The following is a 16,299-nucleotide window of genomic DNA, read 5'->3' on the forward strand; positions in this document are numbered from 1 at the left end:
TTCAAGCAGTCTCTCCTCTTATACCATCAATCTCTATTATCATAATTTAGTTTGATCAGGCACAGCTATGCTATTTTTATTTTAAAAACATGCGTTGCAAACTCTGACTTCAATGTAGTTATTCTGAGATATAAGCAAATACTTGTATGGAGAGTTTTGTGATTGTATAATGCAAACACTTTGGGAAGCTTTTATCAGATGATGAATTAAATAATATTTGATTGATAATACTTTCAGAGTTAAGATTTGAGTGGTTGCTGTCAAAAATGGCTTGTAGAGCTTTACATGTGACTATTTATATAATTCTCACAGCTTTATAAATTAGGAATTATCATCATCTCAGAGGAGGCATCTGAATACAGGCAGTTGAAGTGACTTGCCCAGGTCACACAGCTACAAGTGGTGGATCCAGAACTCCAAACCGGGCTGTCTGGGGACCAAACCCTGTTCTTGTTATCACCATCTAGACAGACTGCTCTCTGTAAGAACGGTCATTTTTCTCTTGAAAAATATCAAAGATAGTTTTGCAAGCCAATGTAGAAAAATCAAGAGTAGAATGTGAATTTGTTACTTTTGCCATTTTATTTACATCTGAAAAACTATTTCTCATATATGACATACTCTGAAGCCTCTACTATCTATGCCAACTCCTACCTATCGTACCTAATAAATGAGGCACAGATCACAAACTCTAACAGTCTTGGCTTTTACGGAGCCAAGAGAGAGAGAAAAAAATGGTTTCAGAAAATTTCTAATACATTTCTGGTCATATACATAAAAAAACAATGAAATAAAACAATACTTTGTAAATGTATGCCCTATTGCTAGGTGTAACAATTAGAGAGCAAAGTAAAATAGAATCAAGTTAAAAGAAATTGATATTTGATTTCCACCCACAAATAATCTAATGTCAGCATAATCTCATCCATCTACAAAGCCCAGCTGAATATAAAAGCTCATGTTACCATCCACAAGCACACAGGTACAGCGAGTACAACAAAGTTTTATATTTCACATGAGGATTTTCTATCCCTGATCTTATTTTTAAGGCTTGCTATCTGTTAACTGTCAGTATAAAAACAGTGTTATTTAGATGGATCCATTCATTTCTTTTTATTCCACAGAAAGCCATTTTCACATGCCATTAAAGCAACAACTGGTGCTTCAGTTCAAGACTTGATTAACCTTATATCCACTCCAATTGTGACAGAGAGAAAACGAACATGAATGAGATGCTGGTTCTCGTGGGATTTTATTTATATCACCCTCATTTTCTATGACATGGTTTCATGTGGGCCTGTGAGCACTGGTTTCACAAGGTATTCCTTTTTGAATAAACAAAGGGGGTAAATACTTCAGGAAGATGAAAAGGAGAAGGGGAAAAAAACAAACAAGCAAACAAAAACCCCTTGGACCTGACGTTATGGAAAAAATAAAAAAGACACTAAGATGAAAAAAAAAATAGTGTCATGGTTTACATGTGGGATTTTGATGGAATCTAGGGCTGTGTTTTAATTCAAAACTCACCATCTCAAAACCACTTCTTTTCATCCGCCTGCAGGACTTGAGGTAAGTACGTATACGTTTTCTGGCACGCTCTTGATACTCAGGGAATTGTCGCCTGCATGAGTCAATGATAGCCTGGATCTTTTCTTTGGGCTGCTTAGAGATTGGGACCATTCGGTCCAAGTTTTCATCTACAAACAGCCTGACAAACATCTGTTGGCAAGAGGGAGACAGAGGAGAAGGGTTTGGAGGGCTGCTCTCTGCTGTTCCTAGCCTCCTGTCTTGATAACCGATAGGAAAATACTCTTTTTTGGTTTATTCACTGGAGAACTTTGCAATGGAAAGCCAGAAATTTTAAGCAAACACTTTCTAAATGGTTGGATAAAAAATAGAGAAAGAGAGAGAAAGGCAGACAAACACAGACATACAGAAAAGTATAGACTATCGTGTAGAAAAAAATCAGGAAATAACAGTAGACTGTGACAATTAAGCACCCCATAAAATTCTCAATAAATACGACTGCTACATTGCTACACCGCACAGTGTACTAATCTCTGAAAACAAACAATTGACTCTTTTGTCATGCATAATTAGATAAGCTGGGAAAGCAAAAGAAATAAATGATGACGGGCGTACTCTTCGGAGAAATAAGCTGAGGCCCCCTTCATCCACTAGGTAAACATGCATACTCACACAACACAACTCCAGTTTTCAGCTCACATTTGGCTTTAAAATTCTAAACAAAACACAGCAATTCTGGTGTCTGGTTGGCAAAGTGTGTTTCATGTACTTTTTAAATCCTTCTGTAAATTAAACAAACATGTCTCTAAAATATCCACATTTACCAACAAGCAACAACATGAAAGTGAAGTGGTAAAAATTAAGCCACACTGGGAGTGTGGCAGGACTCACATTAAAAGCTTTCAGCCGCTCTGCCTCAACGCCATCGGTCTCGTTAACTTTCTCAGAATCGTCGTGGTCATCGTGATCATCTTCGTCTTCATCGCCCCTGTTCAGAGACAGGTCCTCGGCGCCTCGGTCTACACTTTCATTTTTGCCAGAGTCATAGCTTGAGTAGCTATGTGCAGGAGACTGAAAAGACAGGAGCAAATTGCTCTTTTCAAATTCATTGAACAAGATTATACATTTTGTTTTATTTTTCATTTTGACAGTTTTCTCAGAAGTCTTGTTTAAATGAGTTGATAATTCTAGAGCTGCAGCTATTTTAATTTAAATCCAAATTAGTAAAATTTAAATTAAATTAAAAATTCATTTCCTCAGTCACACCAGTCACATTTCAAATGCTCAACAGCCGCATGAAACATTTCCATCACTGCACTAAGTTTTATTGAATTTAGCTTTTTGAGAGCAATTACTGTTTCCACTCAATATCCATGTTCCAAAGAAAAGAAAAACCAACCCGCAATCAATTTTTCAAGAGAATCTTTGAATCACATGTTCTTAATAGAAATGACCTCAGAGTTTAGTCTAACTGCATTAGTATTCTTTAAACAAGTAAGGAAAGTAAGGGGTCGGTATGCTGAATTGACTTACCCAACAAGGACATATAAATATTACTGAGGCTAAGTCTGTTATTTGTATGACAACATGTTTTAAAATTAGTTTATAAATTGTCTAGGAGTCTTAAGATGGCATCTGATTTTGGTTTAGGATTCTCCCTAATCATCTGTCAAGCTTGGTGTTTCCTAATGCATAAGAGATGAATGACAACCAAGACAATTTTCACAAACTGATAATTGTGTCCAAGACCAACCATGGGTCTTGCTGTGGTATCTCTGACTTCTCTGTCAGCCCGGCATCTTTTCCTTTCCAGACACAACCTCTGCTGCACCAAGCAAAGGTGCCAGTCATATGCCCAACGACTTTCTCTGCCCTAGGCATGCATACGTCAGCTTCACCTCCAGGTAAAGAAAGCCTGCCTGTAACTGAAATCACATTGAATCTAGCAGAACTAAACAGAATAGAAAAAGTCCTGTTAACATCATTTGAACACCTAGTTTCAACTGTGCCTGAAATTAACTCACAGATGCTTCAGCTGTGTGATAGCATACATCCTCTACCCTCCACCCTCTTTTTTTTTTTGCTTAAATCTGAGTTTGTCACTTGCGATGGAGGCTTGAATGATACAGAAATCAATCATTATAAGGTCAGATTCATCATTATATGATGCATATTTTACACATGCTAATTTAGATACATAGGTAGCCCCAGCTAAATAGAAGATAATAGCTGTGAAAGACGAAAATTTTGAATAAACAGTGTTCAAAAATACTTCTGTGCAATAACATGCATATCATGTTCTAAGGATGACACTAATATTTCATTCGGAGGAGGAATTTCATTAAAGAAGGAATAATAAGAAAACTAGAATCGACCACTGACGTTGAAAGTGAAGTTAAAATTTAAAAACCAGCATATTTTTTGCAGTTCAAATCATTAACAGGTTGGAATTACCTAATAAAATACAAGGTAAATATTCCATTAGTGTGAATAATATGGCATATATATTTTTAAATGGCAATGTGCAATATTTGAAAAAAATGTTATAATACATTGATCTAAATGCATATATGCCAGACTAATGCATTCTTTCCACACACCCTATGAGACACACAAACCAGTCACCTGCTACAGACAGAACTACTTGGAAGCATGAAGGATCTATAGTGTCAATCACTTGGGGTGAAGGAGGCCCAGTCTTATAGACTTGAGAATATTCAAGTTCTAAATCTAAAGCATAATCACTGTTTTTATCCAGACCTTTTTATAACTCTGAATTCTGTTTCTCAGCTAAAGTTCCATTACTTGCTCCTCTTACTGGGGATGATCTAACCAACTTTCAAGGCCAGATTAAGTTCAATTTCTACAAAGATTCCCATTTCTACCTCAGTCAACCTTCAGTCTTTGCTAAACTGAACTCTTGATAGACTGTGGCATTTGACACAGAATTAAACACTAGTGTTGCTCTCTACTTTTCTTTTCATGTTAATTTGCATTTTCCTTCAAGCTATACTGAGATAGGCATCAACACTTATCAATCTACATTTCCCCATTTCCCCTGACAGCATCAAAGAAATGCTCTCTACAGACTTGACACTCAAGATTGTAGTTCCCTTTTTCTACAAAACTATTTGGTCTTAAAAATGGGAGAATGAGGACAAGCCACTGACTGGGAGAAAATATTTGCAAAAGACACATCTGATAAAGGACTGTTATGCAAAATATACAAAGAACACTAAAAACTCAAAAGGAAATAACTGATTACAAAATGAACCAAAGATTTTAAGAGATATCTTCTTACCAAAGAAGATATACAGATGGCAAATAAGCATATGAAAAGATGCTCCAAATCCTAAATCATCAGGGAAATGTAAATTAAAACAACAATGAGATATCTCTATGGAACTGTTAAAATGGCCAAAATCTGGAACACTGAGTACACCAAAGCAGATGAGGATGTGGGGCAAAAGGAATTCTCATTCATTGCTAATGCGAATGAAAAATGGTACAGCCATTTAAGAGTTTGGTTTTCTCTTACAAAACTAAACATACTCTTATATAAATACAATCTAGCAATTGTGCTCCATGTTATTTACTCAAGACGTTAAAAATTTTTGTCTATGCAGAAACTCATAGATGTTTACAGTAGCTTGATCCATAACTACCAAAACTTGGAAGCAATCAGGATGTGCTTTAGTAGATGAACAGATAAACTGTGATACATCTAGATAATGGAATATTATTCGACACTAAAAACATGAGTTATTTAGCCATGGAAAGACATGAATTTACTAAGTGAAAAGGGCTCATCTGAAAAGGCTAAATAATGTATGATTTCAACCAAATGACATTCTAGAAAAGGCAAAACTATGGACAAATGAAAAGTGGTTACTAAATGTGGGTGTTAAGGAGGGAAAATAGATAAAATACAAAGGATTTTTAGGGCAATGAAAATACTGTGACATAATAATAATAAATATATCATTATACATAATGTAAACTATGGACGTTGGATAATCATAATTTGTCAGCGAAGGCTTATCAATTGTAACAAATGTACCATTCTGGCGAGTAATGATAGTAACGGGAGGCTATGAATGTGTGGGGGCTGGTGGTATATGGGAAATCTCTGTATCTTCTCAATCTTGCTGTGTACCTAAAAAATAAAGTCCTTCCAAAAGAAAAAATAAAATAAGGAAATGTGGATATCGAGGTGATAAATAAAATCAAGCAATAAAAATTACTACATAGGCCTCCAAATACCTCACAAAAAATACAGTAGTCATTGCCCCATAAAACTGGTATGGCTTAATAAGAACTTTGGATGACCATACCCTAGGAAGCCTTCATTTTGAGAGCAATTATTTTCATGTTCCAGATATGCATCTAAAAAATCCAAATCAGATCTTAAAAAGACATTAAATACCAAAGCTTCAAAGATTCACAACTTAGGCCATATAGAAGATGCATACCTGTTTATCCTTAAAACACAGGTGTTGGTTTAAAGGAATAAGGGTAGATTTTGCCTATAGCCCTCCTTAGCAAATACATTTGCACTTCCCTTTCTCACATGTCCCCACCCTTATATAACTGGCATCAATGGACCTAAAAAAAAATCTGCACAAGGAAGGAAGTGAATCTGTTAGCGCACTCTGTGGTCAGAGCACAGGATGGCTCAGACAGCAATCCCACAGTGCTTGATGAGACGCGGCTGGGGTTAGGGGTGCATTTCTGATAACACAGCCAAGGGAAATAAAGACAAAACTTTTATTTCTCCACTATGCCCTAAATAAAGGAAGAACCACATGAATTCAGTGCCAGGCACCCATACTTTTCTACTTTCTGTACGTATCTCTATCATAGCACTGATCATGAAGCACTGTACAAGTTAGTTTATATGTCCATCTTCCACAGACTAAGTTACTTGGGGTTGGATCACTCAGAGACCAGGCCTTTTCCGTCTTTATCACCTTGCACAATGTCAAGCATATGGTAGAAATAAAGTAAATGTTTTCTGAATGAGTGACTGCATACGCACTGGAGTTGGACAGATGACTTGAGATAATTTTTAAAATTGCAATTTAAAAATGTATCTTGCCAGTTACTTTTAGAGATATCAGTATTCATTACTAAATCTACTGGGTAACCTTAGGATCATTATAAGTGTGATGACCACACACTGTGTGCCTTCTGAAGAGATGTAAAAGGAAGTACACAGTATCACTTAAGCAAGCTAGCTCACCAAAAGAAAAAAAGAATTTGAAGCTAATCAAACCTTGATCTAAAAAGCAGTAGTTCTCAAAATGTGCCTGCCAGACCAGCAGTTTCCACATCTCTTAGGAACTTATTAGAAATGAGAATTATTGGCCCCCGCCCCAGGCTAACTGAACAGGCCACTCTGGAGCAGGACCCAGCAATTCGTTTTAACATGCCCTCCAGTGGATTCTGACACACACCCAAGTTTGAGAATCATCAGTCTGGAGTTAACTTTCATGTGTAGGAAACAAGGCAGGTAGAGTAACCAGTTAATGACACCAGAGAAAGTACACAGGAAAATCCAAAATGTAAGACACTGTACAGGACAATTGACTTTGGTTCTGCAATTAGTGACACAGGAAAAAAAAGTGACAAGTGATTTAAGGAATATATTAACATCAAATGTTTGACCTTGCTTGTATCGTAATTCAAATAAACCCAATGCAAAAAGTCATTTTTGAGAAAATTGGTAATATCTGACTATGGATGGGATATTAGATAACATTGAATTCTCATTCTGTTAGCAGTAAGGACAACATTTCGTTAATATTTATGTAAGAATATGGTTGCACTTGTTAGAGACACAAATTGAAGTACGAAAGGGCGAAATAACATGGATATCTAGGATTCGCTTTAAAATATGACAGAAAAAAAGGAAACAAAGTGAAAAAGCAAACAAATATAGGAAGTCTTAATCACTGCTGAATTTAGGTGATGGGTACTAGTAGTTCTATTTTTATGTTCTCTATTTTTAAATATATTTTAAACTTTCAAAGTAGAATTTAAAGTTTATAAATTTTGTGATACTTGGCATATCTTCCATTTCAAATATTATTTCATTGCAACAATTTATTTGACAACTTTTAAAGATGCATTACTTTATGCTTAGAGCATTGTTTTAGACTCATAGGATTGAATGAATTCAAGTTTTGTGAGGCTTAAAAGTTACAAGACTTGGAGAGAGGGCCCTTTTGAAAAAAAATGAGATATAAAAGTAAATATTTAAAATGATAAAAATCACAATAAGTGACAAGATTCAAAAAAGCTTATTTATAAATGCTACAAACATCACAAAATGCAGAAAAATATTTTTTAAATTTTTTTTTTAGGCGAGGCAATCCTTGGTTGACCTCACAGATTACAAGGACCTTGTCAGTTTACAATCCCTTATTTTTTTATTTTTTATACCTTCAGCACCTGGACTTCCCTAGGTGGTGTCCCATCCAAGTACTAATCAGGCCCAATCCTGCTTAGCTTCCGAGATCAGACGGGATTGGGCTTGTACAGGGCGGCATGCCATAGACGAAATATTTTAAAAATGAAATAACCCCCTGGTCCATCTCTATAATATTGTGTTCTTTCCACATTTCTTGGCTGCATGTTCTTTGACTGCCTCTTCATGTGACAATACTTTTGTATTATCACATTCTACAGAGAAAAAAGAAAAATTATTCAGCCTTTACTTTAGGCTGTCTGATGGAAATGTGCTTTTATTGTTGACAGTTTAGAAAGTTTTCTTTGCTCTTCAAATTAATTATTGCTAATATCATGCAAATTGTTAGATTGTTCTGTTTGAGGAAACCCTTAATCAAGTTCCTTTCATGTCTGAACCATTAATTTTTAGAGCATTTCAAGTCTTCCTGGGAAGTGACTGATGTCTCCATTAAAGTGGCATTTATGAGTTTGTTTTCTTCATCGATACCAGTGTTTTCTCAAATCCAATCTGAAACTTAAATCCTCTAACGTTTTAATTCATTCCTACTTTTCTTTTTCCTAAAGAAATACTGCCTTTAGTGAGATCTGAAAAAATTTTTATTAAAAGTCTCTAAATTCTCAGTGTCAGAACAAGGCCTATTGATTTCTTCATATTCCATGAATACTTTACCTGAGTTTTCTTTCAATTTTTTCATTAAAGACAACAAAACAATATAGCCCTCACACATTTCCAAAATAGGAGTCTGTAATTTCTCACTTGTTTTATCCAAAAGGTCCGAGAGATCTTTCTATATGACAGTTAAAATGTCATATTCCACTGTGCAAAGTACACACAAGATATCTCTGTATTATTACATATAATAGCACATGAATCAACAATTATCCACGTGTATAACCATGGAGTGGTATTTGTTATTTGGCTTATTGGTGTAACATTGTGTATATGCTTTCCCACGGTTTAGATTAATTCTTCTTAAGTAGTTTTTAATAAATAAGTCACATTTAATGTTTCATTTTGACATTTTCCTAGTGTTTGTCCAAAAATGAATTAAGTTTAACATTTACTTTGAAAATTTTCATGAAATTTTTGTCGTTTGAAAATTATTTCATTTAATCACATCCTCTGAGAGAAAAATCTCATTTAATTTTAAACCCACAGCTACTTTTTTGGCACTTCAAAACTAAACATTTTTTAAGCCTGTTCTTCAAAATGTTGGTTGGCTAGCACAGTGGTTCTCACTTTGGCATGCATCAGAATGGCCACAAGAATTTTTTTAAAACATTGACTGCTGGACCCCATTCAGTAGTCTGGAGTGGGGCCCAAGAATTCTGATTTCTAACAAGTATTCAGATGAGGCAGATGCTATTGGTCTTAGTGCAGCTGGGCTGCTACAATAAAAATACTATAGATTGAGTGGCTTAAACAACGAATATTTCTCATAGTTCTGGAGACTGGGATGTCCAAGATCAAGGTGCCAGTGGATTTAATGTCTGACAAGGACCTCTTCCCTGGTTCATAGATGGCAAAATTTCACCAGTGTCTTCACATGGTGGAAGGGGCAAGAGAACTCTCTGGGCTTTTTTTTTTTTTTAGTAAGGGCACTAATTCCATTCATTCTATAAACTCAGATATGTAATATCTGTCTTGTTCTAAATAGTTTACAAGCCAAACAATATTTGTGACCTTTGATTTTCAAATGAACTGGTCAGCATCTCCTATCAATTTGACAATCTCCTTCCATTTTTTCCATAAAATGTTGACGAAGAACTTTTTCATTAATGTCCTGTTGAAACTCTGTAAATATTTGATCAGAATTTTTTGAGGGAAGAAAATACTTTATATTTTTACTGAATGGTATTAAATGAAATAAATTCATTCTAAAAAGCTATAATGAGATATCACAGTAATTGTCAGTTAAAATGAAATTGCTGCTGAGATTTCTGTGTATTCTGTTAACCTGACAAAGTGTATTTTTCTTTCCTATGATTTTACTCTTCCCTTTGTTCCTTTATTTCCTGTTAGAAAGGGTCTTGAATCTCATCATTTTTATCTTTCCTGTTATTTTCATCATTAATACTCACTTGATTGTCATCTTTTTGCTTATCTTCATATTTTGACCATCAGAATATTTTTAACAATAGTTTTTGACATGTTGACCTTTTGAAGCTCCTGCTAATATTTCACTTTTTGTTTTTGACTCCATATAAGATACTTCCTTCTCTTTATGTATGAACTGTGGTATAACCAAGAATTTCTGAATATACAAAATTAACCTAAAATTAAGACCTATATATTTGTAAATCACTTCTGTTATTCTGAGCCACATAAGAGTATTATCACATTGTCCTTATATAATACACGTTAAGTTCTTGACAAATCTATGCAGAAGTTTTGTTACTGGACATTTCTTTAAGCTATTTCATACTGTCAGTGGCAATTTAGCATGCCCCTTCTTCTGAAACTTCCAGGCCTCCTCTGAAAAGATTGCATGCTTGATGCAACATGCTAGGATTTGATAGGTAAGATGTATAAAACAAAATCCTTCACATATAGACGGAATAGCTTCTAGAGGTTTATGTTGTAAAGTCTACTTTGTGGGATCCCCATAAATAAAGAAAAAAAATATGGTGTTTATTGAGTATATTCTTCAAAGGACAGACCTTTAATTTTGACTAGATACCAGGAAGAAACAAATCTTCCTTTTTTAATGTTACATATATGATAATTAGAATAATGTTCCACATTCTAAACTGTTACTTCAAACGGTTCAATCTTTGTTTCTCCTGCCTCCATTTCCCATGTACTTTTGGCAACCAAAACAGCAGCACATGTTTACATCATGACCCGTGTGGTCATAAACGTGATACCAGGAGAGTCAGTGCTTGGACCATTCCTGGGAGCCCTTCCTATTTTGCAGGTCTAGCAGTAACTCAATGTACCCAAAAGTGATGATGAATTTCTTCTTTTCCTCCATTGTTTTATAGAAAGTGCTTCAGGTGTAGTAAGTTTATACTTTAACAACTACGAGATGGTGTCAGGATAAAATGAGAAAAAAGGAACATTATTCAGAGATTCTAACTTGAAAACTGGTTATAATATAAATTAAATTTTGAGTTGACTTATTTTTATAGAGGAAGGACATATTTTCAGTTTACTAAAGAGAGTTGCATTTTATGAAGTACGGAAGCATTTTTATTTCTTAGAAATATAAGTATGTGATTTGGGTAAACTAAGGGAAAAAACAGTAGACATTTGTTACATTTTCCTATTTTTTGAAGACTCCTCCTTCTGAGCAGAGTCCACCTCCCAACACAGAAGCTCAAATGCCTGCACTATAGTCGGGGAATGGGGAACCCTTGCCCCAAACTTCACCTACTGGATATACTTACCATGAACTTTAAATACAAGGTAGAAATATAAAGAAGTAGAGACCATTGTTCTGGCCAGGGTGGTGGCCAGAGGGCAGCTATATATTTGGATCCAGGGGCAGCAGTATCTGTAGTTCTAGGGATGATTGCTTATGCTCAGTCTTGAGGTATTTCCAACAGGTGACTTCTACAATGTGATTAGGGAATTGTTCTTGGCTATGAAGAGTCCAAGCATGATTCTCTACCCCTCCTAGAGACTGCTTCATATAAATATTCTTTTCTGCTGCATTTAGACAGTATCTGCAACTAAAATCCCCTAATATTATAAACATCAAACTCTTTGATGAGAAAATTTACAGTTAAAATGAAAGAAATGAATTTTTAGTCCACAGATTAAATCACTCATTAAACTGCAAAGTTTTAAAAATACAATGTGAATATATTAAAAATGCATACAACTCAATAAGCAAAAGCAAATAACCTGGTTAAAAAACAAAGGACTTGGATAGATATTTGTCCAAAAATCAAATACAAGTATCTAATGACAAATGAAAAGGTGCCCAGCTTCACTAATTATGAAAGAAATGGACATCAAAAGCAAAATGAGATATCACTACACATTCCTGAGGATGGATGGCTATCACAAAAATCTCAGAAAATAGCAAGTGCCGATGGTTAAATGGAGAAGTGTGTAAGAACCCTTATGCACTGTTGATGGGATTATAAAATGGTGCAATCACTAAGGAAAACAGCATGTCAGTTCCTCAAAAATTAAAAATAGACTACCATATAATCTAGAAATCCTTTTTCGGGGTATATATTCAAAAGAATATAAAGCAAGTCTCAAAGAGATATTTGCACATCTGTATTTAGAGCAGCACCATTCACAATTGTCAAAACATGAAGGAACACAAATGTCTATTGATGGATGGGTGTATAAACAAAGTATGGTGTATCATACAATGGAATATTATTCAGTCTTAAAAAGGAAGGAAATTCTATCACATGCTACAATATGAATGAACCTTAAGGACACTGTGCTAAGTGAAATAAGCTAGTCACTAAAGGACAAATACTGTATGATTCCAATTATATGAGGTATTCAGTGCAGTCAAATGATAAAGACAAAAAATAGATGCTGGTTGCCAGGTGATAAGGAGTGAGTTGAATGGTGGGGTTGTTGCTTAATGGGTATAGTTTCAGTTCTACAAGATGAAAAGTGTTATGTAGATAGTTATATTAAATACATTTTGAATGTATTAAATACATTTTGAATATATTTAATATAACTATAGACTTAAAATGTTTAAATGACAATTTTTGTTATGTTTCTCACTACAATTAAAAAAAACCACAAAATATTTTAATTAAAAAAAAAAACAACACAACATGAACAAGGAAAGAAATCCTAACAGAAGTTAATGAATATCTCCCATTTTTCTTTCTTCTGATTAACTATCATGTATGAGTTTTCACAACTCTCTTTCTTACAATACTGTGGGAGTCATAAAAAGGCAATCAGTGAAGAAATTAACAAGTATGGAGGAAAACCACCCTCATGCCAAGCATGTCTTACTTTTCTCTCTAAATTAAAGTGGGCTTCCCCTATAGTTGGTACTGCTTGGGTACCACTTTTACATGGTAAGCAGTGGTAGAGAAGATAGCTGTTCCTCCTGCTAAACACAAAATGTTATTCTGATGAATATCATTAGATTTGTCAATGATAGAAAGTCATCTGTGAGAAGCAGTTTTGGGGAATGGAAGACATGCAATGAAGTCATAGGGATTTAACACTAAAAAATAACAAATAGTCTTAGATACACAGAATTCATTGTGGGAAAAAAAAAAAGGTATTGCATAGGCTGCCTAAACTCTGATGGAGCAGGCAGTGGAGAGCATAAGCCATCATTCTAAAATGGGTTTAGAACAACTGGTTCTCACAACTGTCTCCTGGCATACATGTCTAGTATGCTAAATGGTTACTGAAGTTTTTCTGCCTGAGAAAAAAATTGCCCCATCATTCTATAAATTCCACTTAGAAAAAGAAGCCATAAGTCAAAAGCAATGAATTTTATTTGAAGTTACTATATATTTTTATATGAAGGAATTGCTCCTGAGAGAGTTTGATATATATTTTTAATCAATTTTCAAGGCTTTTATTTTTACTATACAAATGATGACAGAAACATGTATTAGGAATGACATTTCAAGTTTCTTTCAACCCTAAGCTTCTATATTTACACCAATTTTAAGAGAAGAATTCAACAATGTGTATGTTCTTGAAGCATCTAGAGATTTTTCTCAGGGATAGTGATTTTATCTTTTACTATAAGGTTAGAATATACTGATATTAGAGAAGTCTTGTGACCAGTAAAAGTAAAAATGTGCATTCCTGATTTAACTGTTCTTCCAAAGTTTCAAAAACAAATATTAAAGATATTAACCTATCACCCTGAAGGAGAAATTTCCAAATGGCAAAAGTCATCATTCTCATTTATTTAGTTCTACAATTAAAATAATGAAAGATAAATGTAGGCATCAGATCTCTGAACATTTTTTGTGATTATCAATCAGATTTTGATCAACTACTTTCAAGATGAAAAATGATATGCATACTGTTAATGCATTTCACCCCTGAACCCTGATTTTACTGTAATATTATCTCATAGATTTCTAGAAGAATTTTTTTAGAGCAAAACTTGAGTTGAAAGTGAATTAAACTCTCAGCTCTCAGTCATTAATTCTATCACCAAACAATTAAAATGATTATAATACTATAGTGGTGCTCTCATTTCTATTCTCAAGAATGGGGTTAAATATGTCAGACACAATCTTATCCCTTAAAATTGTAAATAAAATTATCTGTTCACCTTTTTTAAACCCATTCATTAAATGCTCTAACCATATTGTCTGACTCCATGTTTAGTTAATTGCACAATACCATACTATCTATTGAAAAAATCTTTAATTTTGAAATTGAGAAATATTAGTACAAGTTCATGATCTTTTATTTAAAACCTTTGGTCCTGAATATGTTTGGGACATAGAATCTTTTGGATTTATATAGAGCATGTGGGGCATAAACTATAGCTTAAAATATCCCAGAAGCACACAATATATTAATATTTCTCTGGAAAAAAAATCCTATGAATATTTATACTAAAATAAAGACCATAAATAATTTCATGCCAATTTAGGCCAAGTTTTGCCAAAAATTAGTTTGCCGCAAATTTATGTAAAAAAGTTATTTTTGAGTGGCATTTGGATTTCAGAAATGTGGAAAAGGAACTGCGGGGTCATAATCCAATGAAATCTTCAGTGTTTACACACGGTTTCTAAACAGCCTGTTCATGAAACAATTTTTAATGAATTATAATTATTTAAATATCTCAAAAATTTTGAACTCTTGTATGGTCAATTTTATTTTATTTTATTATTGTTTTTTTGGATTGGTCAATTTTAAAACAATGTTTTTGGTGTTTTCTGTTTCAGCACATAAAGAGCTTAAAATCTATTAGTCTTAACAAGTAAAAAGGTGAATAAACAGACAAATCAACTACTCGTCCTAGATTTATCAGAGAATTGAGGTCACAGGGCAAATCAACTGCATCCCCAGAGAGACAAATCATGACTTACTAGAGCAGAAACCCATGTCCACAGAAACCAGTATTAGGGTAGGAAAACCTGAACAGCAATTGATATATTTCAGGAGGCTCAATGTAAACAAGTCTGAGAGATAAAAACTCCAGGGGGACCAAGTCATGTGGGGGCTTCACAATTTGTGTTTTACCTACAGGAGCTCTACTAGGTTATAATTGTGAATATTAGAGAAAAATCCCCTTGGGCTTCCTACAGGGAGGTGAAAAATAATTTTTTTAAATTTTTTAGTTTCTTATTTTTATTGGGGTAACATTGGTTAATACGAGTATATAATTTCAGGTGTACATTATGTAGTTTGACATCTATATATTCTATTGTGTGATTACCACCCAAAGTCCAGTTTCCTTCAGCTACCATATATTTGATCCCCTTTACCTACTTCACCTTCCCTTTACCCCCCTACATTAAAAGTAATTATTTTTGAAAGAAGACAGAGAACTCCACTCTTCTTAAGAAGGCCTGCTCTCAACGGAAACTATTTTACCAGATACTAAACTACTGGGGTTTTATCAGAAACTGACTCAGAAGAAAAAAAAAACAATTCTAGCCTACTCTGGCCTTCCAAGTGGAGGAAATAAAATACCCGATACCAGCCCCCTCTTGTCATTCAGCACCACCTAAAGGGGTGAAAATGAAAAAACTGAGAAGCACTTGAGAAGTCAAGACTGAGAGGCATAGGTTTACTAAAAGATTGAGACCTAATCATAGGACTATAGAACTCTTCCACTCACACACCTGACTACTGTATTACTAAAGACCTGTTTTACCACATACCTAATATATCATGATCATATTTGAACAGAAAATTACAAGGCATGATTAAAAAAAAAAAGTTTGAAGAGATAGAGCAAGCATTAGAACCAGGCCCAAATATGGCAAAGATGTTAGATTTATCAGACTATAAATTTTAAACTGATTAATATGCTAATGATTTTGTGGAAAAAGTAGGCAAAATGCCAGAATAGTTAGATAATATACTTAGAGGGATGAAAAACTGAGAAAGAATCAAAACAAATGCTACAGATCAAAAATATTGTAATGGAAATTAAGACTGTCATAGATGTGTTCATCAGTAACTAGACATATTTGAGGAGAAAGAAATCTCTAAGCTTGAGAATATGTCAACAGAAACTGTCAAAACTGAAAAAGAAAAAATGACTGAAAAAAAAGACTAGCCAAGAACCATGGGGTAATAATATAACATATATATAATGGGAATATCAGGTGGAGAAAAAACTGAGAAAGAAATAGAAGCAATATTTGAAACAAGAA

The 16,299-nt window shown here is 34.2% G+C and overlaps 1 protein-coding gene across 10 annotated transcripts in view; it reads right to left on the reverse strand.

Moving 5' to 3' along the window:
* NOL4 (nucleolar protein 4) overlaps nucleotides 1-16,299 on the reverse strand; it is a 277,921-nt gene that overhangs the window by 76,647 nt on the left and 184,975 nt on the right. For 5 of the 10 annotated variants that reach the window (XM_016153923.2, XM_016153925.2, XM_036229930.1 and 2 more), the window contains 2 exons: nucleotides 2,419-2,598; nucleotides 1,528-1,719 (listed from right to left, as the gene is read on the reverse strand). In XM_016153923.2, coding sequence (XP_016009409.1) covers nucleotides 1,528-1,719; nucleotides 2,419-2,598 — 372 coding nt within the window. The remainder of the gene's footprint in view (nucleotides 1-1,527; nucleotides 1,720-2,418; nucleotides 2,599-16,299) is intronic. The other 5 variants (XM_036229933.1, XM_036229931.1, XM_016153930.2 and 2 more) reach the window with 1 other exon arrangement.

The sequence above is a fragment of the Rousettus aegyptiacus genome, unplaced genomic scaffold (assembly GCF_014176215.1).
Source record: "Rousettus aegyptiacus isolate mRouAeg1 unplaced genomic scaffold, mRouAeg1.p scaffold_m13_p_12, whole genome shotgun sequence".
Lineage (NCBI taxonomy): Eukaryota > Metazoa > Chordata > Mammalia > Chiroptera > Pteropodidae > Rousettus > Rousettus aegyptiacus.